This window comes from Dendrobium catenatum, unplaced genomic scaffold (assembly GCF_001605985.2).
Source record: "Dendrobium catenatum unplaced genomic scaffold, ASM160598v2 original_scaffold_86101, whole genome shotgun sequence".
NCBI classification, from domain to species: Eukaryota; Viridiplantae; Streptophyta; class Magnoliopsida; order Asparagales; family Orchidaceae; genus Dendrobium; species Dendrobium catenatum.
The window spans coordinates 54,094-73,480 of NW_021404542.1; the positions used below are offsets into that span (position 1 = coordinate 54,094).

Genomic DNA, 19,387 nt, shown 5'->3' on the forward strand with positions numbered 1-19,387 from the left:
CTGTTACTCATCATTGCGCTCATGCACATTCCACCTTGTGCATGACCAACCAAACACAGGCGCACGGCCTCACGAACGTGGCTCACATTGCACTTCTCAGCAACTCGAGTATATCTATATCTCTAAGGCTACAAGTGTGGCGGATTCTCACCCACTCTCAAGCATTGATGCCTTGTGGTATTGTCATCTCGTTATTATGCTACGTTTGGGCTTTCAAGCTTGATTCCTCCTAAAAAAGGATGACCCTCTCATTGCCTTCTACTTTTTTTCTTTCCTATCATGGATTTAGGCTCTTCCTCTCACATTCAACACCATGCACAATCATTTCTTTCAAATATGTATGGTTCCAATGCTAACATTCCAGGATCAAGTTTAGAGCCTTCACTCATCATCAATTTTTAGAGGATCACACCCATTCCTCATTCCAAATTGGCACCTCATATGGTTTCGACCCAATTCAATCTTCGCACCACGGCCTTCTAGTAGTTCATTACTTTTGAGGAGACTATCCTGATTTCTCACTTTTGATAATTGTGCCTCATGTCGCTCCGCTTCTCATTCCTTCACAAATATTGTTGTTGGCTAAATGTTTCCTGATTGCATCCCCCTTCATCCAACCACTTTGCCTTATTTTTTAATCAAGATTCAGCTACTCAATATAAGCAACCATCCACATAACAAAAAGCAAAAGTGTACTCATTTTCAATATATATAGTAATTTACTTTGTTGTATGCAATGTGTTCTTTAACGAAAGGGCTAGGTGAAGGAATCGATCATATGAATAAGCATGTAAGATTCGTTGTTTTATTTTAGAGAAAATGCCGTATGAACATCTATTAGAGAGAACAATGATATATAATGCCCGGTGAATGTAAGATTTTAAAATTTATAAATGAAAGCAAGATGCAAGGTTTATTTTAACAAAAGTGGTTAGAAAAATAGTGGCCTTGTGAATTGATGCAAATTTTGATTATGTATAATATTAAGAAAATTATTTCAAGAAGCTAGTTTGAGATAATTATATTTCACTCTCTATCTACAAATTAATATGATCAGCTACAGTGTATAGGTTATGCTATTCGGGACATTGCAAGTTACATGTGGATTTGTGCTCCTCTTACGGTCTCTACTTTGGCTAACATCATGATAACAACAGAATTCGTCACTTTCATCTTCACATCTTGGAGAAAGAAACATTTAAACCTATCAGCAGAAATACTTGAGATGATTCATCCTCTCAACTTTATGGAACATTTGGAATGAAAGAAACGTGGGAATAACTTTAAAAAAGAGAAAAAAAAGAAATTCTGCAAACGTTATTTGGTATACCACCATATCTATTGCCTACTTCTAGAATATGGGGGAAAAGAGGATATTATCAAATATAATATGAGAAACCATGGCTTCCCGAATAATCCAAAGCATGTTATTGCCATATATGTTTAGATTCTTTCTTTCTCTATAGTACCAACAGTGTTTTGAGTATTAATCATATCTAGTAATCACTTTGAGAATTGCTCTTTTACTTCATGAGAAGGGTATAATCCAGCTTTTTATAAAAAAACTGAATGAATAGAAAGAAAAAAAGAACAAATTTCATTGGCAAACAAGCTATCAAATCCTAATGAAATTAACCTTACACAATAATAACCTTTGAAATCAGAGAAATTATAATATATTGCACAGCATGAGGTAACATAGGTAGCAAATCTAAGAATACGACAACTACGATATCAAATAATCATTAATGGTTAAAAAAAATAAACCAAACAAAAAGCCTTCCACTTGAAAAGGAGATCGTCATTCCCAGAATACTTCAATCCTCACTTGATCAGGACTAAAATCCAAAAATGATAAAAAAAAAAATTTAAAAAAAAAAACTTCAGACCCAGAAAAGTAAAATTTCATTCAGTCAAAAATATTTTAATGCCTCAAAACACTCTTATTTATGGACAATTGTACCGGGTAAAAATAATAAGAAACATGAATGCCCCAGCAACAACCAACTTACAAGCCCCATAAAGCATCAACCATAAGAAAAGAAACATGATAGAATTGGAACAATATCTTAGTCGCAACACTGCTATAATTATAGTCACAACTCAAAACACCCTTATTTACAGACTCTTGCACCAGGTAAAAAAAAAAAAAAACAAGAATTTAAGCATACACCCCAACCACAACCGAAACACAAGCCCGATAAGCATCAAACATACATAAGAAACCTAGAGGAATTGGAACAATATCTTCGCAACCAGCTATAGTCCAAAATTAAAGAAAGGTCGCAGAAGAGGGGAAACTGTCGTCTGGGATAAAAATGTCATAAGCAATTTCAAAATAGCCATCAATGATTGCAAGTTTGCTACAATTCCAGGACAATACGAACCCCAATATGCATAAGCTTCTTGAAATCTACATCATAAAGTTTTAGAGAAACTCAAGAATATCATTAAGTATACATGCAACACATTTATGATCCACCATTTTATGAAATTGGGACTGTCATATCTATAAAAAGCTTCTAAATATTAATGTCCATGGTTTAACTATAAGTTCCTCATTTATCCAAAAAAAAAGAACATCAAGCAAGAAAGATGGCCTCATAAGGAATTTAAAAAAAAAAAGTTAAAAACAGTCCTACAATGCATATTTTATAAATCACGTTGAAGCTACTTAATTAAGCCAGAAATCTTGACCAATAAAAGATCATTACAGCGATAAAGATATTGTCAGTGTTATAATCTCCTGGACCAAACCAATTAATGGTTTGCTTCTTAATAACCAAACCGCACCAAAAAAATGTTAAAAATAGTCGTACAATGCATATTTTATATTTATAGTTGAAGCTACTAAAGTAAGCCAGAAACCTTGACCTATAAAAGATCATCACAGGGTGTTATAATCAAGACATTGTCGGTGTTATAAATCTTGACCTATAAAATATCATTACAGCAATAAAGCTCAAAGTGTATTCTTGTAATTGGTCCACATTTATCAAGAAACACAACTGAATCAAAATTCTAATGCAAGAGTTATATCCCTCTGAGACCACGCAAATCTATATAATACGATCATGTAGATTACCTAAAATGGAAATACTGTATTTTGAGGGAATAGCAGCCATAGAAATTACAATGCCCGACACAAAATTAAGCTGAAAATAACAAAAAATAGTATCAGATCCATAATCACAAAGACATGGCAATAAGTACCTTCCAAGTAAGAATAGACAACCATCCCTCAAAATCAGCTTGACTCCAAGGCCGAGGAGCATCAGGGCTAGAACCTTCATCCTGGAAGACCTTTGCTACATGTATAAGTCTATGGTACCGAGCTGGAGAGACATGAAATCCCAACGATGGCAACCGTGCAGCAAGTCTCATTGATGGAAAAAATGGACTTTCTGAATGAATCTAAAATTTAAGAGAAAAAAAGTGAACCAAAAAGAAGGCATTAGCATTCCAATGCTTTCATAAGGAAAAAAGAGACAATGTCTAAGAGATGTCAACCTGCTGAAGCTTTAAGGCGATTCCACATTTATCAAGAACAGGATAAAAATTACAAATTTGTGCTTGACTAGAGGAGATATCACTTAGTGTTTCTTTCCAGTTATAGTCACCATCAACCAAGAAAGCAGACATGTCACTTAAAATCAAACTGAACTGCAAATACATGGCGTTCTCTTCAGAGGAATCACCATTCCAATAATCCTGAAACGAATATAATGATATCAGTGAGAAAGTTACAGTCTACCAAAAGTGCTGGAATAAAAAAATTATTTTAGGGCAAGGCTCCAACATTACCTGTGTGCACAGCATCAGATTTCCCAAATCAAGAAGAAGTTTTGTTGCATGATGGTCGTCAGGGTAAAAATCGGTGGGAATAGTAATCTTAGGAGCCGAAATATCCAAATCAATAAGAAACCTACAAGAATTTATTATTATTATTATTATTTCAAAATTATAACAAAGTGTCTTGGTTCTCTTCGGATAACAAATTGTCATGTCCTAAATAATTATATTGAGTAACCCACATTTTGGAATCGGAGTAAAAATATCATCGTTTTTGCACCTAATGTCAGCAGGCTTCCAGCAGATTTTTTTTTATATTTTCCTGCGTTTTTTTTTTTACATTCCTATTGTGAGTATTCTCCATCCATACAACGATTCCCCCAGCTCACTTTATACCAAAGAAAGAAGAACCTCTCGCTTAAGCGAAAAACTCAAATATCCAATAATTTTCTTGCCATCACTCTCATTTTTTAATTTACTAGTACTGAGAATCATCAGTTTGTCATGAACACCATCCCACGTGCCACGTTCTTTCTTTCTCTTCCAGATTTCCCCTATCTCCTAAAAAATGTCAACAAAAATCTCAAAATATGAAATTTGCATTTAAATTTCAAAATTAATTCAACTCCTTAACTATTTCCAAATATCCCTCCACTAATTAGCCAACCCAAATCATAATTAAAACTAAGCCAATAATATTTGATCTTATCTAAGAATTGGGCAAGACAAGAGATGAATTTCATGGAAGTAACAAAGCATTAATCCCAAAGCTCCATACCCCCCCCCCCCCCCCCCCCCCCCCCCCCCCCACCACAATGCATGCAAACTAACGTAATATTCTTTCTCCTCTGATTTCAGTGTGCCAAAGTGTTGATTGCTTCAAAAATTGGAAGAGAGAAAAGATAGAGAAGAGATCTTTCTTCTTTTCTTAAAATTGTTAGAATTTCTCTTACGATATAATATGCCTCTAATAGAAGAAACTGCCATCAAAGGCAAGGTTTGGCCATTATCTGCAATAAGCTATCAATGTCATCATAAGTTGATTAACTTTTCTTTCATCAATTGGCAAGTCTAGTGTCATGCATGATTCAGTCCACCTCATAATTAGCATAATATCAAGTTTAACGCATGAATTGGAAGGAGCATTTAATTTCTTGGGATGTAAGATTCCTAGATTGTGTGTAATTGATATAAATTAGCTAAAGATTGATCTAACTCTATAATATACTTAATTGATTTATTTATATAAGAACTGTATGCAATTGAAATTTGAAATCATCAATTTATTTATTTTACATTGTTTCCAGGATTAGCCTTTTACTTGCATTGCATATAGCATTTACAGTAACTTTCACATCAAGAATTTCAACACATAAAGAGGTAAATATGAAAGACCACTTAAATATGCGAAATAAATTTAAACATATGGTGTATAATGTAGAAAACAAGATGACTATAAGTAAAAAGAATTCTAAAAAATTTAGAATAACTAAGATTTCAAATGAACCAAATTGAAGCAACCATTCATGATATTTCTTCTTGCCTAATGCCCTATAGCGTCTGCCTCCTAGGTACTTCCTCAAAGAAACTTAAATTATTTAGCAGAAACGTGGCAAATCATTTCTCTTAGAACATAACACCAAAGAAATTATGGAGCACCTCTTTGTTCTTAGGCTATAGTAAGATGTCAGCCATCCCCGACATCATCGGACTAAAAATCATATAGATCTTGAAGATATTTGAAATATTACAATAACAAGCATTTATCCCACTATGTGGAATCAATCACATAAATCCTTTTGCTCCATCGTGTCATGTTAAAAATCAAATTCCCATTTAAATCAAATAAAAAGGTCATTTCTAAGATTTTTCAAAGTTTTTTTTAGGTCTACCTCCATCTTTCCTAACATAGGCGGGATCTAATACATCTACTCTCCTAACAGGGTCATCGTAATGCGACTCTCTCTAATATTATCTGCCACTGAAGCTACTCCGACCTTTTCACAAATAAAATCATTTCGCATTCTATCCCCAAGTGTAAAACCACTCATCCAACTGAGCATCCTCATCTCTACAATACCTAACTTGATTTTATGCTTTTCTTTTAATGGCCAACATTTTAAGCCATAAACATTGCTAGTCTCACCACCATCTAATAATTTTTTTCTTAGATCTAAGGCAAGGCCTAATGCATTCCTCCACTTCAAGCATCCAACTTTAATTTTACTAATAATATCCCCATCTCACCATCTCTTTGAAAAATAGACCCGAGATATCTAAAATGTGCATGCTTTTTAATGACTTGATTGCCCAATGTCACAATCCCACTAGTAAATATATTACTAAAATTACACTCCATGTATTTAATTTTATATCTACTCAAACGAAAACCTTTAGACTCCAAGGTTGAAGTCCATAATTCAAGTTTTCTTTCAACTCCCCCTCTAGTCTTATCAATAAGGAGAATATATTTAGCAAAAAGCATACACCAATGTATATCCTCTTGCAAATATATGGTAAGAATATCCATGACAAGCAAAAAGATACGGGCTTAAAGCTGATCCTTGATATAATTCAACTAAAATAGGAAAATATTTGGTCAACCACATTGTGTTTAAACACAAGTAACAGCTCCTATATTCATAGATTTAATTACTTGAATAAAAGAATTATTAACTCCTTTCTTTTCTAGAACTCTCCAGTGCACTTCTCTTGAAACTTTATCATAAGCTTTCTCTAAATAAATAAATATCACATGAATATCATCCTTACCCTCTCCATACTTCTATATCAAACATATTAACAAATGTATATCTTTATAATAGACTTACTCGGCATGAATGCAAACTAATTTCGAGAAACATTAGTATCACGTCATGACCTATGCTCAATTACTCACTCAAACAATTTTCCTCTATATTTGAAATATTAAAAACCATAAAAACATGGAGATTGCAAACACAGTGGAGATTTTCCTAACAATAATTATTCCACTGATTATCACGATGAATGTCAATAGATATCATTAAAGAGATCATGCGGTTCACATACAAGCTCATCATGATGAACATGAATAAATAAAAAAGTAAAGGCCAATGCACCCACATCTAAATAGTAGACAAGATTGAAATTTTTTCCTTAATAAGGTAATGAACATTAATTGTAACAAATATGTTACAAATATATCCACGATTCTATCATACAAAAATAATGATATTTTTGGATATTACTCTTTCTATGCAGCAACAACAACAACAACAACATCAAGCCTTTATCCCACAATGTGGGGTCAGATACATGAATATTTTTCTCGATTATGTTATATTAAAAGTCAAATTCTAATTTAAATCTTTAAAAAAGATCATTTCTAATATTTTCAAACAAAATCTTTTTAGGTATACCTCTACTTTCTTAACATAGGCCAAATCTAATACATCTACTCTCCTAATTGAGTCATCGGAAGCCCCAAGTTTTATGGGTACAAACCATCTAAAGTGACTCTCTCTAATCTTCTCTACCACTGTAGCTACTACAGCCTTTTCACATATAAACTCGTTTCATATTCTATCTCTAAAAGTGAAGCCACTCATCCATCTGAGCATCCTCATCTCTATAACACTTAACTTTATAATTAAGTTTTAATGGTCAATATTCTACGCCATAAAATATTACAAGTTTCACCCCCATCTTATAGAATTTTCCCTTAAGTTTTAGGGGTACTTTTCTATCACACAACAGACCCAATGCATTCCTCCTCTTCAACCATCCAACTTGAATTTTATTAATAATATCCCCATCTATTTCACCATCACTTTGAACAAAAAACTCAACAACAACAAAACAACAAACAACAAACTTTTGTCCCACAACGTGGGGTCGGCTACATGAATCCTTTACGCAATTGTATCCTATTAAAAGTCAAATTCTCATTCAAATCTAATAAGGAAAGATCATTTCTAATATTTTATAATCAAGTCTTTTTAGGTCTACCTCTACCTTTCTTAACATAAGTCAAATCTAATACCTCAACTTTCCTAACCGGGTAATCGGAAGGCATCCGTTTAATGTGACCAAACCATCTAAGGCGACTTTCTCTAATCTTATCTTCCACTGGAGCTACTCCAACTTCTCACGTATATGCTCATTTCATATCACATATCTAGAGTAAAGCCACTCATCCACCTAAGCATCCTCATCTCTGCAACACTTAACTTAGTATTATGTTTCTCTTTTAATGGCCAACATTCGGTACCATAAAGCATTGCAGGTCTCACCACCATCTTATAGAATGTTTCATTAAGTTTGAGGGGGACTTTTCTATCGCACAACAATCCCAATGCATTCCTCCACTTCAACCATCCAACTTGAATTCTGCTGATAATATCCCCATCTATTTCACCATCACTCTAAATAATAGATCCAAGATATCTAAAACGTGTATTCTTATTAATGACTTGATCGCCCAAAATCACAATCCCCTCACTAGGTCTATTACTACTAAAATCACACACCATATATTCAATTTTAGATCTACTCAAGTGAAAACATTTAGACACTAAGGTTGACCTCCATAATTCAAGTTTACCTTCAACTCCCTCTCAAGTCTTATTAATAAGAAGAATATCATCAGCAAAAAGCATACACCAAGGTACATCCTCTTGCAAATGTCTAGTGAGAACATCCATGACTAAAGCAAAAAGATATAGACTTAAGGCTGGTCCTTGATGCAATCCAACCGAAAAAGGAAAATACTTGGTCAAACCACCTTGTGTTTGAACACAATTACACAAGTAATAGCTCCTATATACATATCTTGAATGATTTGAATATAAGCGTTATTAATTCCTTTCTTTTCAAGAACTCTCCATAACACTTTTCTTGGAACTTTATCATATGCTTTCTCTAAATCAATAAATATCATATGTAGATCCTCCTTATTCTCTCTATATTTCTTCATCAAACCTCTCAATAAATATATGGCTTCCATAGTAGACCTACCCGGCATGAATCCAATTTGATTTGGAGAAATAATAGTATCACACAGCAACCTACGCTCCATAACTCAATCCATAGTTTTAAAGTATGACACATTAACTTAATTCCTCTATAATTCGCACACTCTTGTGCATCACCTTTATTCTTAAAAATATAACACTCATTCTCTATTGATCTGGCATCTTTTAATCTTTAAAACAGTATTAAAAAGTTTAGTAAGCCAAGAAATTCCTTCATCTCCTAAGTATTTCCACATCTTTATTGGATTATCATCATGTCCAACAACTTTTCCACATTTCATTTTCTTTAAAGCCTCTCTATCTTCGATTTAACTAATATGCTAAAAAAAATCTTTAATTTCATTTAGAGTGCTAAAGTCACTAAAGCCAATCGTATTTTCACATTATTCGTTAAAAAGTTTAACAAAATATATCATCCACCTTTGTTGAATATTATCTTCTAAGAAAAGTATTTTTTTATCTTCATCCTTAATACACTTTACTTGAACTAAATCCTTACTGCTCTCATCTCTTTGTTTGGCTAACTTATACATATATCTTTCCCCCTCAGTATCTAATTTATTATATAAATCATTAAAAGCTAAGCACTTTGCATCGCAAATAACTTTCTTAGATTTCTTACGAGCATCTTTATAGCTTTCACAATTATCAGAATTTTTATATCTAAATCATTTTATTTTTTATATTTTCTTTCACATTTGAATTTCACCACCAACTATTTTTACTATTAGGAGCTTTTCCCTTCGAAACTCCAAGCACATCTTTTGCAATATTCTTAAAATCACTAGCTACTTTTTTCCATATAATATTAGCATCCTCATGCACAGAAAAAATCTTAAGATCTAAAATCTTACTCTCAAAAATACTTTTGTTAATATTCTATAAATGACCCCATCTAATCCTAGAAAAATGTTTTACTTTATTTTTTATTCTTTTCTCGTTTATCTTAAAGTACAAAACTAATAATCAATGTTGGGTACATAAATTTTCACTCGGAATAACTTTACAATATATGCAATCTAAACGATCTAGTTTTCTTATAAGAAAACAATCAATATGTGTTTTACTATATCCATTTTATAATTGATAAGATGCTCAACTCTTTTCTTGAATAAGGTATTAGCTATTAAGAAATCATAAGCTAAAGAAAAATCTAATGTGGTTTTACCTCCTGCATTTGTCGTTTCAAACCCATGGCTATCATGAATGCTTTTAAAATATACCTCTCTACCAACATGTCCATTTAAATCTCCTCTTACAAAAACTTTTTCTTCAAGAGGTATTTTTTGTATTAATTCTTCTAAATCATTCCAAAATTTTAATTTTAAACTCATTTTCAAATATACTTGAGGAGCATAAGCACTTATAATATAAACAATCTTAGCATCAACAACAATCTTTAAAGCTATAATTCTATCTCAAATTCTATTAATTTTTATAATATCATGTAAACTCTTATCTATAATCACACCTACACAATTTCTTGCATGACTCCTACCTGAATACCATAGTTTATATGCTAAACTATCAATCTCCTTAGCCTTTCTCTCCAGTCCATTTAGTTTCCTGAATGCACATAATATTTATCTTCCTAAGAATCATAATATCTATTAATTCCATTAATTTCCTATAACTGAGCCTATATTTCAAGTTCTTATTCTAATTTTAGTTTCATGGACTAACTTCTTGCATGACTCCTATTTAACACTAACCATTGAACAATAAACTCGAGATATCTAAAACATGTACTCTTTGTAATAACTTAATCATCTAATATCACAATCCCAACAAGATTTATTACTACTAAAATTGCACTCCATGTATTCAATTATAGATCTACTAAAATGAAAGCCTTCAAACTCTAAGGTTGACCTCCATAATTCAAGTTTTCGTTCAACTTCATCTCTTATCTTATCAACAAGAAGAATATCATCACCAAAAAACATACACCATGGTACATCCTCTAGCAAATGTCTAGTAAGAACAACCATGACTAAAAAAAGGTATGGGCTTACAGCTAATCCTTGATGTAATCCAACTGAAATATGAAAATATTTGGTCAAACCACCTTGTGTATGAACACAAGTAACAACTTCTGCATACATATCCATAATGAATTAAATATAAATATTATTAACTATTTTCTTTTCTAGAACTCTCCAAAGCGCCTTAGAATTAATCATATGCTTTCGCTAAATCAATAATAATCATATGTATATCCACCTTTTCCTCTCTATATTTCTCCATCACAGCTCTCCAAAAATATAAAACTTTTATAGTAGATCTGCCCAACATGAATCCAAGTTGATTTTGATAACCACTAATATCACATTGTAACATATGCTCAATAACTCTCTTCCATAATAACTCTTACACAGTTTTAATGTATGACACATTAACTTAATTCATCTATAATTCGCACACTCTTGCGCATCACCTTTATTATCAAAAATATAAATCAAAACACTATTTTCCGCTCATCTGGCATCATTTGTCTTCAAAATAATATTGAAAAGTTTCGCAAGCGAAGAAATTCCTTCACCTCATAAGCATTCCACACCTCTAATGGAATATCACCAAGTCCAACATCTTTCTACACTTCATTTTCTTTAAAGCCTCTCTAACTTCAGTTTTGCCAATATAATGATAAAAACAAAAAAAAAAATTATTTTCATTGAGAGTGCTAAGGTCACTAAAGTCAATCGCATTCTCACAATCTTTATTGAAAAGCATAGTAAAATATCTCACTCACCTTTGTTAAATACCATCTTTTAATAAAAATATTTTTTTAACATTATCCTTAATGCATTTCACTTAAACTAAATCTTTATTTCTCATATCTCTTTCTATGGCATCTTTCACCCTTCTTGGTAACTAATCTATTATATAAATCATTAAAAGTTAAATCATTTACATCTATATAGCTTTCTTAGATTCCTTATGAGTTCCTTAATATCTTTTCCAATTTTTCAAGCTTTTATATCTAAAACAATTTTTATAAAAAAAAAAAATCTTATTTTTATATTTTTTTTTTCTTGCATATTTTGATTCCACCATCAACTATTTTTATTATTATGAGTTTTTTTCTTTTGATAAACGAGAAATATCCTTTGTAACATTCTTAATATCACTAGCTATTTTTCCTACATAGCATCAGCTTTCTCATGCACAATCAAAATCATAAAATCTTGAATCTTACTCTAAAAAAAAAATTGTTAGTGCTCTTTAAATACCCCATCTAATCCTAGGACAATAGTTTTGTAATATCCCAACCTTACCTAGACAAAAGACGAAGAGGCTGAAGGAGACGTCACTTGGTGTCGCAGAAGTCGAATGGTAGAAGACAAAAGGGACGAACAATGTGAATCAGTGTTGTTTCCCATCGCTTGGAATCACATATGCCGAATGAGCAAGCCGTTAAGATGAAGAGCTTATAGACAGAGCAAAAGGGGGTTTTCTCCCTATAAATTGAGAGGAGTCGAGGAAGATCGTGTTTTAGCAGCAGTCCTAGAAGAGGCTAACGGCGAGCAAGGAATCAAGTGCGAGCTTGACGAGAGAGAGAAGGTACGCTCGGGAAAAGGTAAGCAATTTTGTTAAATAAACCTAATATTTATTCATGAAATTTTTAAAATAATTATATATGAAATTACTGATAATAAATCTGAAATTTTAAATAGGTAATATCTTAAGAATAAATTCATAATTATAAATTAGAAAATATTTCTATATTTTATAAGTTAAAAGAGGGTAATTTCAAGATAAATTATTATGAAAATGAATTTTAATTAATAATGTTAATTATTTGGTGAGAGAGAAAATAAATTTTAAATTAAAAGATATTTTAATGAAAAGTGATTATTTATAAATTAATTATGATATGCTTTATAATTAAATAAAAGAAGGAAAGTTTATTTAGTAAAAATAAATTTTATTTCAAATAATAATAATAACTAAATATAGATATTCATTTAAATAAATATAGAACTCCAAGTGAAGGATTGATTGAGTGTAATGACTGCAACCCTCGAAGAATTTGAACAAGGATTCAATCTATAGTGATGACCTACTCCTAGAGAAAAGTTTTCATTGCCGCAAAGGCATCTAAATTCCCATAAAGTCTACTTCTATTGTTATTGCTTGTTGTTTAATAAACTTGTTTTGTTTCATTATAGAACTCATTTTATTTTGCAAACATCAAAAATAAATAAATAATAATATATTTATGTGTAACCAATGATTCATGCTAATCCACAAATACCTATTCATATCACCATCCATTAATCTAGTTTAATCAATTGATGAAGAACTATTTGCGTATATTAACATTAAATCCGTGTTGTCATACTTCACAACTACATATATTAAGTCAACAATAATCCATCCCATATTTTAGTTAGCATTTACACTATGTAAGAGCCATAACACTATAAATAATCTATCAGTTGGTACAAAATGATTAAGATTGTTTGCTACATGTTTAAGATAATGTCTAATAGCCTAAAAATCCTCTTAAATGATGTAACACTATTACCAATTTAAGGCCTCTTCAAGCCTCTAATACTTATTGTGTTTAATCTACAAGTGGAGTTCATGTAGATAAAGGTAAGTCATCTTTCAATCAATGGTGCTTCCTACCAAAACACTAAATTTTCTGGCAATATATAGATATCATCTACCAAATTTCATAATTTTTCAAATGGGATGCATTCATAATCCTTTAGGCTTCTCGATAGATTACAACAATTTTACTCCAAGGAGGAGAGTTATTCCCAGCCCCATAAAATGGATGGTGTATGCCATTTGATTGATAATGACTTAGATGAGATTTTATTTATTAATTTGGAATTTAAATTTATAGAATTATTATACTTATGCTTTAAAGGTAGTTTGGACGTTTTAGTTGAGGCTATTTATATAAATAGCCCATTCTGAATTGTATAATCCACATTATGATGATCATCCCGTATGTTCAATTCTTAGAATTCTTGCCTTGAGGATGGGCAACCAAACGATTTAAAGAATTAACATTAACTTGATGGTTAGTTGTTTTAATATATTTTCCTTTGTTTCTTACTATTTCCTATGTTTTCTATAATTTCCTAGCATATCTTGCATGTTCCACCACTATGAGAGATGGATAAAGGATCCTTGTGAAGTGGCATTCAACGATAAAGAGGCAACAGTTAAATAGCAACTCAGGCTAAGAGCTATCTCCATCCTACAAGCTCCCAAACCTCTTCATGAGAGTTGATGTTTATAAATGGGGAGAGACTTCCCCTTTATTTCTTAGATAATGTGGGACAAAAGTTCTTTGAATGGTGTGAAGGAGGTTGCTCCAAGCTTTGGCAAAAGACAGAATGTTTGGGGCATGGACCCATGAATTAGGTTGACCCTAAAGTAGGGTCTAGGCAACATGCGACCAACGAATAATTACAAAATGTCATATTCCAATTTTTGTTTAACAAGGATGAATAACTATACATAAGATGTGCATAATCATGCACTTACTTCACATTTTTTATATAAAACTTTGATTTTTAGTTTTTTGGCCTATTTACCGAACATGGAAAAATGCCTTGACTTAAATTAAACCCCATCCTAGTGCAAAATACTCCAAGGACATAAACTGTGGATCCCCTCTTAGGACTGATAAGAAGTTGACCGATCTGAATCCTCAGCAAAATCATATATCATAGCTTGCGTATTTGTGTGGGTACCAACATGGATCTGACATTTTATCTATTTCAAGTGGGGTGTGTGGTCCTGTTAAACCCAATAATTCTTTCAATAAAACAACTCAGAAATAAATCGACATAAAAATAAGGAAAATATTTCCTATTGGTCTGCTTTAGTGTATGTCAATAGAATGGTATCTATATGATTAGTTTCTTTTGGCTAATTAAAGTTCAGATTGTGAAACACATCATTCATAGATAAAAAAAAAATCAGTAATGATGCAACACAATTTAATTAAAAAAATGTATGAAAGTTGGAAGAGAAAACCTGGATCTGTCCCTCAATGCCTGAGTGACTTGCTGCTGTGCAGTGCGTCTGACACCATCAATTGTCATCTAAATATTGAACAAGAAATGTATTCACCGGAAAATAATTAAAGCAGAACTTCATCAGCCATCATCTGAATTATAAATTCAATAAGGAATACCTGAACTGCAGCAGCGGTCTCCAAAGCTAAGGTCTGAGTAACAGCAGTATTGCTCTTGAAGAAAGAGATAATTTGATCAATGGAATCCTTCAGATACTGTAGAACCAAAGTAGCTTTTATAAACTGGAGGTAATTTACAACTACAACCATTTATAGATTAAAGTAACATACTGTCATGTAACAGGGAGAAGCTTTAGCAACAAAACTCCAATCTACTTCGGCATCAAAAGGCTTGTAGGTAAATACACCAACGAAAGAATCAGCAGTATATGCACTCTGGCAGAAAGTTGACGAGTGGAGTTCTAAATAAGTTTCTATGTCAAAAGAATGAGATCACTCCACAAGAAATAAATCAATGTACATGAATCACTCAAACCTCAGCAAGGAGACCATTTGGAGATAAGAGCCTGTAAGATTCCAACTTGAAATCGAAAACCTTTGTCTCTGAATAAGTTTTCAGTGAGCAGGCCAGTCCCTCACACGATAAGTCAGCAAGGCATTCCTGACCATCAGCAATGAGCTTTGATGCATTGTGTTTCATGTGAATCTCCATAAACAATTGAGGCAAGTCCGTCTCCTGACTAGTCACCAAATTTTCATCAGAGCCATCCTTGTACCCGATTATCTTATTCAGCCTCTCCCAGTCTTCATCAGTGAAACCTTTTGAGCCACTATCATCCTTTCCAGAAGCACTCCTGGTTTAAAATAAATGAATAAATAAAGGTGATTCTTCTTTATGTATGACACTGTGCATTATTTAAGATAGTGTGACCAGGGTCAATATTTCAACTATATAATCACTGGCCATCTTATATTCATATCAACGTTCGGAGATTCAAAAGTCAATAATAACTAAGTTGAAGGTGATAAAAATAAGTTAGTTGAGGTGGATGTATGAAAAAAGTGGTAAGGATAAATAAGAAATGATTGGAGAAATGGCCGTAAGGGGTTTGGGTATATATATATATATAATAGAAGATAAAATAATCAAAAATAAAATGTCTATTAACTAAAAGATAAAGATAATGATGAAAATGATGATAAGAATATTAACCATCCAAACGACCACCAAGATTGCTTCACTTTCTTTTTATTCTGATAAACATCAGATTCTACAGACTGCTCCACAAACTTGTGTGCCAGCATCCTGCATGATTAACAGATCAGCCATCAATGAAAGAATTTTCAGCAGAATCAGTTTTATTCTCTTGGGCATAAAAATGGATAGTAATTATAACCAAAATAAAATTATGAAAGGGCCATTTTCTAACATTTGAAGTAACACGTCGCCTTTTATCACAATCAAAGGACCATTTTTCATTTCATGTCTGCTAATTGCCTAACAAGTTTCAGTTGTGCTCAAGCAATTCCTTACCAATTCTAATGTTTGAGTTCAAGTAATTATTTATCATTTTATGGAGTGTGGCATAACGGCTACAATATGATCTTCAATCTAATTCATTAATTATTCTTCAACACCGCCTTTGGATGAATCAAAGAAGCTCTTAAAATTTGGATTGAACGATTGGCATTGGTATCAATTGATCCTTTAAATGGATCATCAGTGAGTATTTCACCAATACTATTTGCATGGAAGATGGATAATTAAATAGGACTTGACATCATCTTTTAGCTCTCAATACTAGGGTTATCATTTTACTGATTGTGGTTTAAAAGCTTTAGGTAGCATTTCCCCCATCGTTTCCCTAGCATTTTTTACTTCTAGTTTGTTGCCCAATCCTAAGCATCATATTTTGATGCATTCAATATTTTTAGTTTATTTTGTTTTAATGTATTTTGAACAATATCAGTTGTGTTTTATGTTTTTTTAAGCTATCCTATGATGGTTGAGCATCCAATGATCATGGTAGGAATGTGCTAGGCATGGCAAACCTTGGATTTGCTGGCTTTTGGGTCCTCTTCGTCCTTGGGTTGCTTGTTGATTTCTGTTTTGGTGTGGTGGCTGCTCTCGGGTGGGCCTTGGTAACTTGGTGTTGAGCTAAAAAATGATGGATTCTACTTGGTGTTAGCTCATAAATAATTGGGGATTTATTGCACTTCCTAGCTCATTATTTCAAAAAGGTATGCTATTATGTCTTGGATTCATTTTGGAGTGGACTTTGCCCCTTCTCCTCCCTTTGTCTCTTCAGTTTCCTCTTGCCTTTTGTTGTTCTCATGGCCCCTAGCTGTTTTCTTGTGCTGCCGTTCCGTTCTCCGTGTTGGCTCCTCGGGTCCCTTGCTGGTTGGGTTTCTGGTGGCTGCCTGCTTGGTTTCCCGTGGCCTTCTTTTCTCTGTTTTCTGTACCGGGTTGGGGCTGTTGTGTTGTGGTTGTTGGCCTTTGATTTCCCTAAATCTAATTGGTTTGGTTGGAGGTGTTATGGCTATTTGGTTCCTCTCTTTTGCCTATAAAATGGAGATGTTTTGACATGAAAAATGTTGTTGAAATCTGAGAAAAAATCTCTAAAAAACTTGAGGGTTTCTTCTTGGAAAAGCTTGAGAGCTTGTTCTATCCCCTTCTTCTCTTCTCTATTTCTTCTTGGCTTCTAACCTCTCCTTCTCTACGCAAGTTCCACTTCATCTGTATCCTTCTTCTTGAGCTTTGAAAGTGTATGTTGGTTGAAATTTGGAGACATTTGCCGGAGGAGTTTGTAAGAAACGTTGGACTCTTTTGCAGTGGTGGACCCTTGGTTTGCAAGCCTAAGCACAATTTTCTTAAATTTCCTACTTTCATTGCATGTGAGGAGACCGCTAGACGGTTATACTGAGGATAGCGTTTTTATATTTTTATTTTGTTTAATTCGATTTGGCTTTTGTTTCTCCTAAGTTTGTTTGGATATTTGCAAGCTAAATTTGAATCGAGTTTGGTTTAAGTCTTGTCCTGGTGTTCTCCAATTTGTCTCTTTACTCTAGTTTTGCTTGCATCAAACTTGGTATCAGAGCAAGTTAGGAAATCCTTGGTTTGTGAGTCCTTTGTCTCTTTGATTTTTAAGATGGCTAATAATCCAGGGGAATGGCATAATGTATGCAACAATTAGCGGATTTGCAAAATCAAATGAAAGAAATGGCTAATACCCTTGCTAATCTTAATGTTAATCAACAACATGTTCAAACATCTGAAAGCGAACAAAGACCCTAGGAATCAAAATAGGCGACAACGAAACTGGTATTTTGGAATTAAAATTGAAGTTCAAAACTTTGAGAGTAAGTTGCAACCTGATCTATTTCTCAAATGGCTTTAGAAAATGAATCAATTTTTTGATTGAAAAGAAATTCCTGAAAATCGAAAGGTGAAATTTACAAGCTTAAAATTAAATGGTCATGCTCTTACATTGTGGAAAAATTTGCAAAACAATAGACTTAGGCGTGGTAAAGAAAAAATTCAAAACTGGGAACGGATGAAAGAAAAAATAAGAGTACAATTTTTATCGACTGATCACGCACGAACTCTATTTCAAGAATTCAATGATTTGCGACAAGGAACTCAAAATGTGGAAGAATATATGGAACTGTTTTACAAACTTCAATCAAGAAATGATTTAGACGAATCTGAAGAGAAAACTGTTTCAAGATACATTAACGGTCATAAATGGACAATTCATGATCAACTGAACTTGCATCATGTAATAAAAGTTGACGAGGCATATCGAATGGCATTAAAAATTGAAAAACAACATCAATGAGAAAGAGGTCATAAAAAGATAACGGAAACTTATAAGCGGCGACCAACTGGCGGGATTAAGAGTCAAACTCAAACTTCTGTAGGAACATCGGGTACTAAAGCTAAACTTTTTGAAAATCAAAATGTGGATAAAGGAAAGGGAATTATGGGTGCTAAGCCTCCTGAACAACCTAAATTAATCGGACAATGCTACAAATGTGGGCTTTATGGCCATCTTTCTGCAACTTGTAGAAAAAACAACCCGCCAAGAACTAACTTCATTGAAAACAACGAACAAGTAGAGGAACAGGAAGAAAAAGAATCTGAAAATGAAAATGACATAGAATTAGAGAAAATTGATGTTGAGGGGGATGAAGGAGAAGAACTTTTGGTAATCCGACAAGTCTTAACAACAAAAATTTATAACGGGGACAAGTGGCATAGAAGAAACATTTTCAAAATAACTTGTACAGTTGGAGGGAAAATCTGCACTCTTATGATAGATAGTGGATGTTCAAGAAATTTTGTATCTCAATTGATGGTCGATAAGCTGAAATTAAAGTCCAAACCGCTTGCTAAACCTTATAAAATTTCTTCGTTTAAAGGAGGTGAGGTTCCTATCACAAAGCAATTTGTTGTTAACTTAACAATTGGGGGGTCTTTTAAAGATCAAGTGACTTGTGATGTTGTGCCTCTTGAAGTTTGTCACATTCTGTTGGGATGACCTTGGCAATTTGATAACAAAACTATTCACAACGA

The 19,387-nt window shown here is 32.9% G+C and overlaps 1 protein-coding gene across 1 annotated transcript in view; it reads right to left on the bottom strand.

The window, feature by feature from the left end:
- Window positions 1-19,387, bottom strand: part of LOC110104178 (putative vacuolar protein sorting-associated protein 13A) — a 92,256-nt gene that overhangs the window by 35,106 nt on the left and 37,763 nt on the right. The window contains exons 11-18 of the mRNA XM_028691902.1: window positions 16,025-16,117; window positions 15,347-15,665; window positions 15,142-15,246; window positions 14,971-15,066; window positions 14,811-14,878; window positions 3,805-3,925; window positions 3,511-3,711; window positions 3,214-3,414 (exon numbers count right to left, since the gene is read on the bottom strand). Coding sequence (XP_028547735.1) covers window positions 3,214-3,414; window positions 3,511-3,711; window positions 3,805-3,925; window positions 14,811-14,878; window positions 14,971-15,066; window positions 15,142-15,246; window positions 15,347-15,665; window positions 16,025-16,117 — 1,204 coding nt within the window. The remainder of the gene's footprint in view (window positions 1-3,213; window positions 3,415-3,510; window positions 3,712-3,804; window positions 3,926-14,810; window positions 14,879-14,970; window positions 15,067-15,141; window positions 15,247-15,346; window positions 15,666-16,024; window positions 16,118-19,387) is intronic.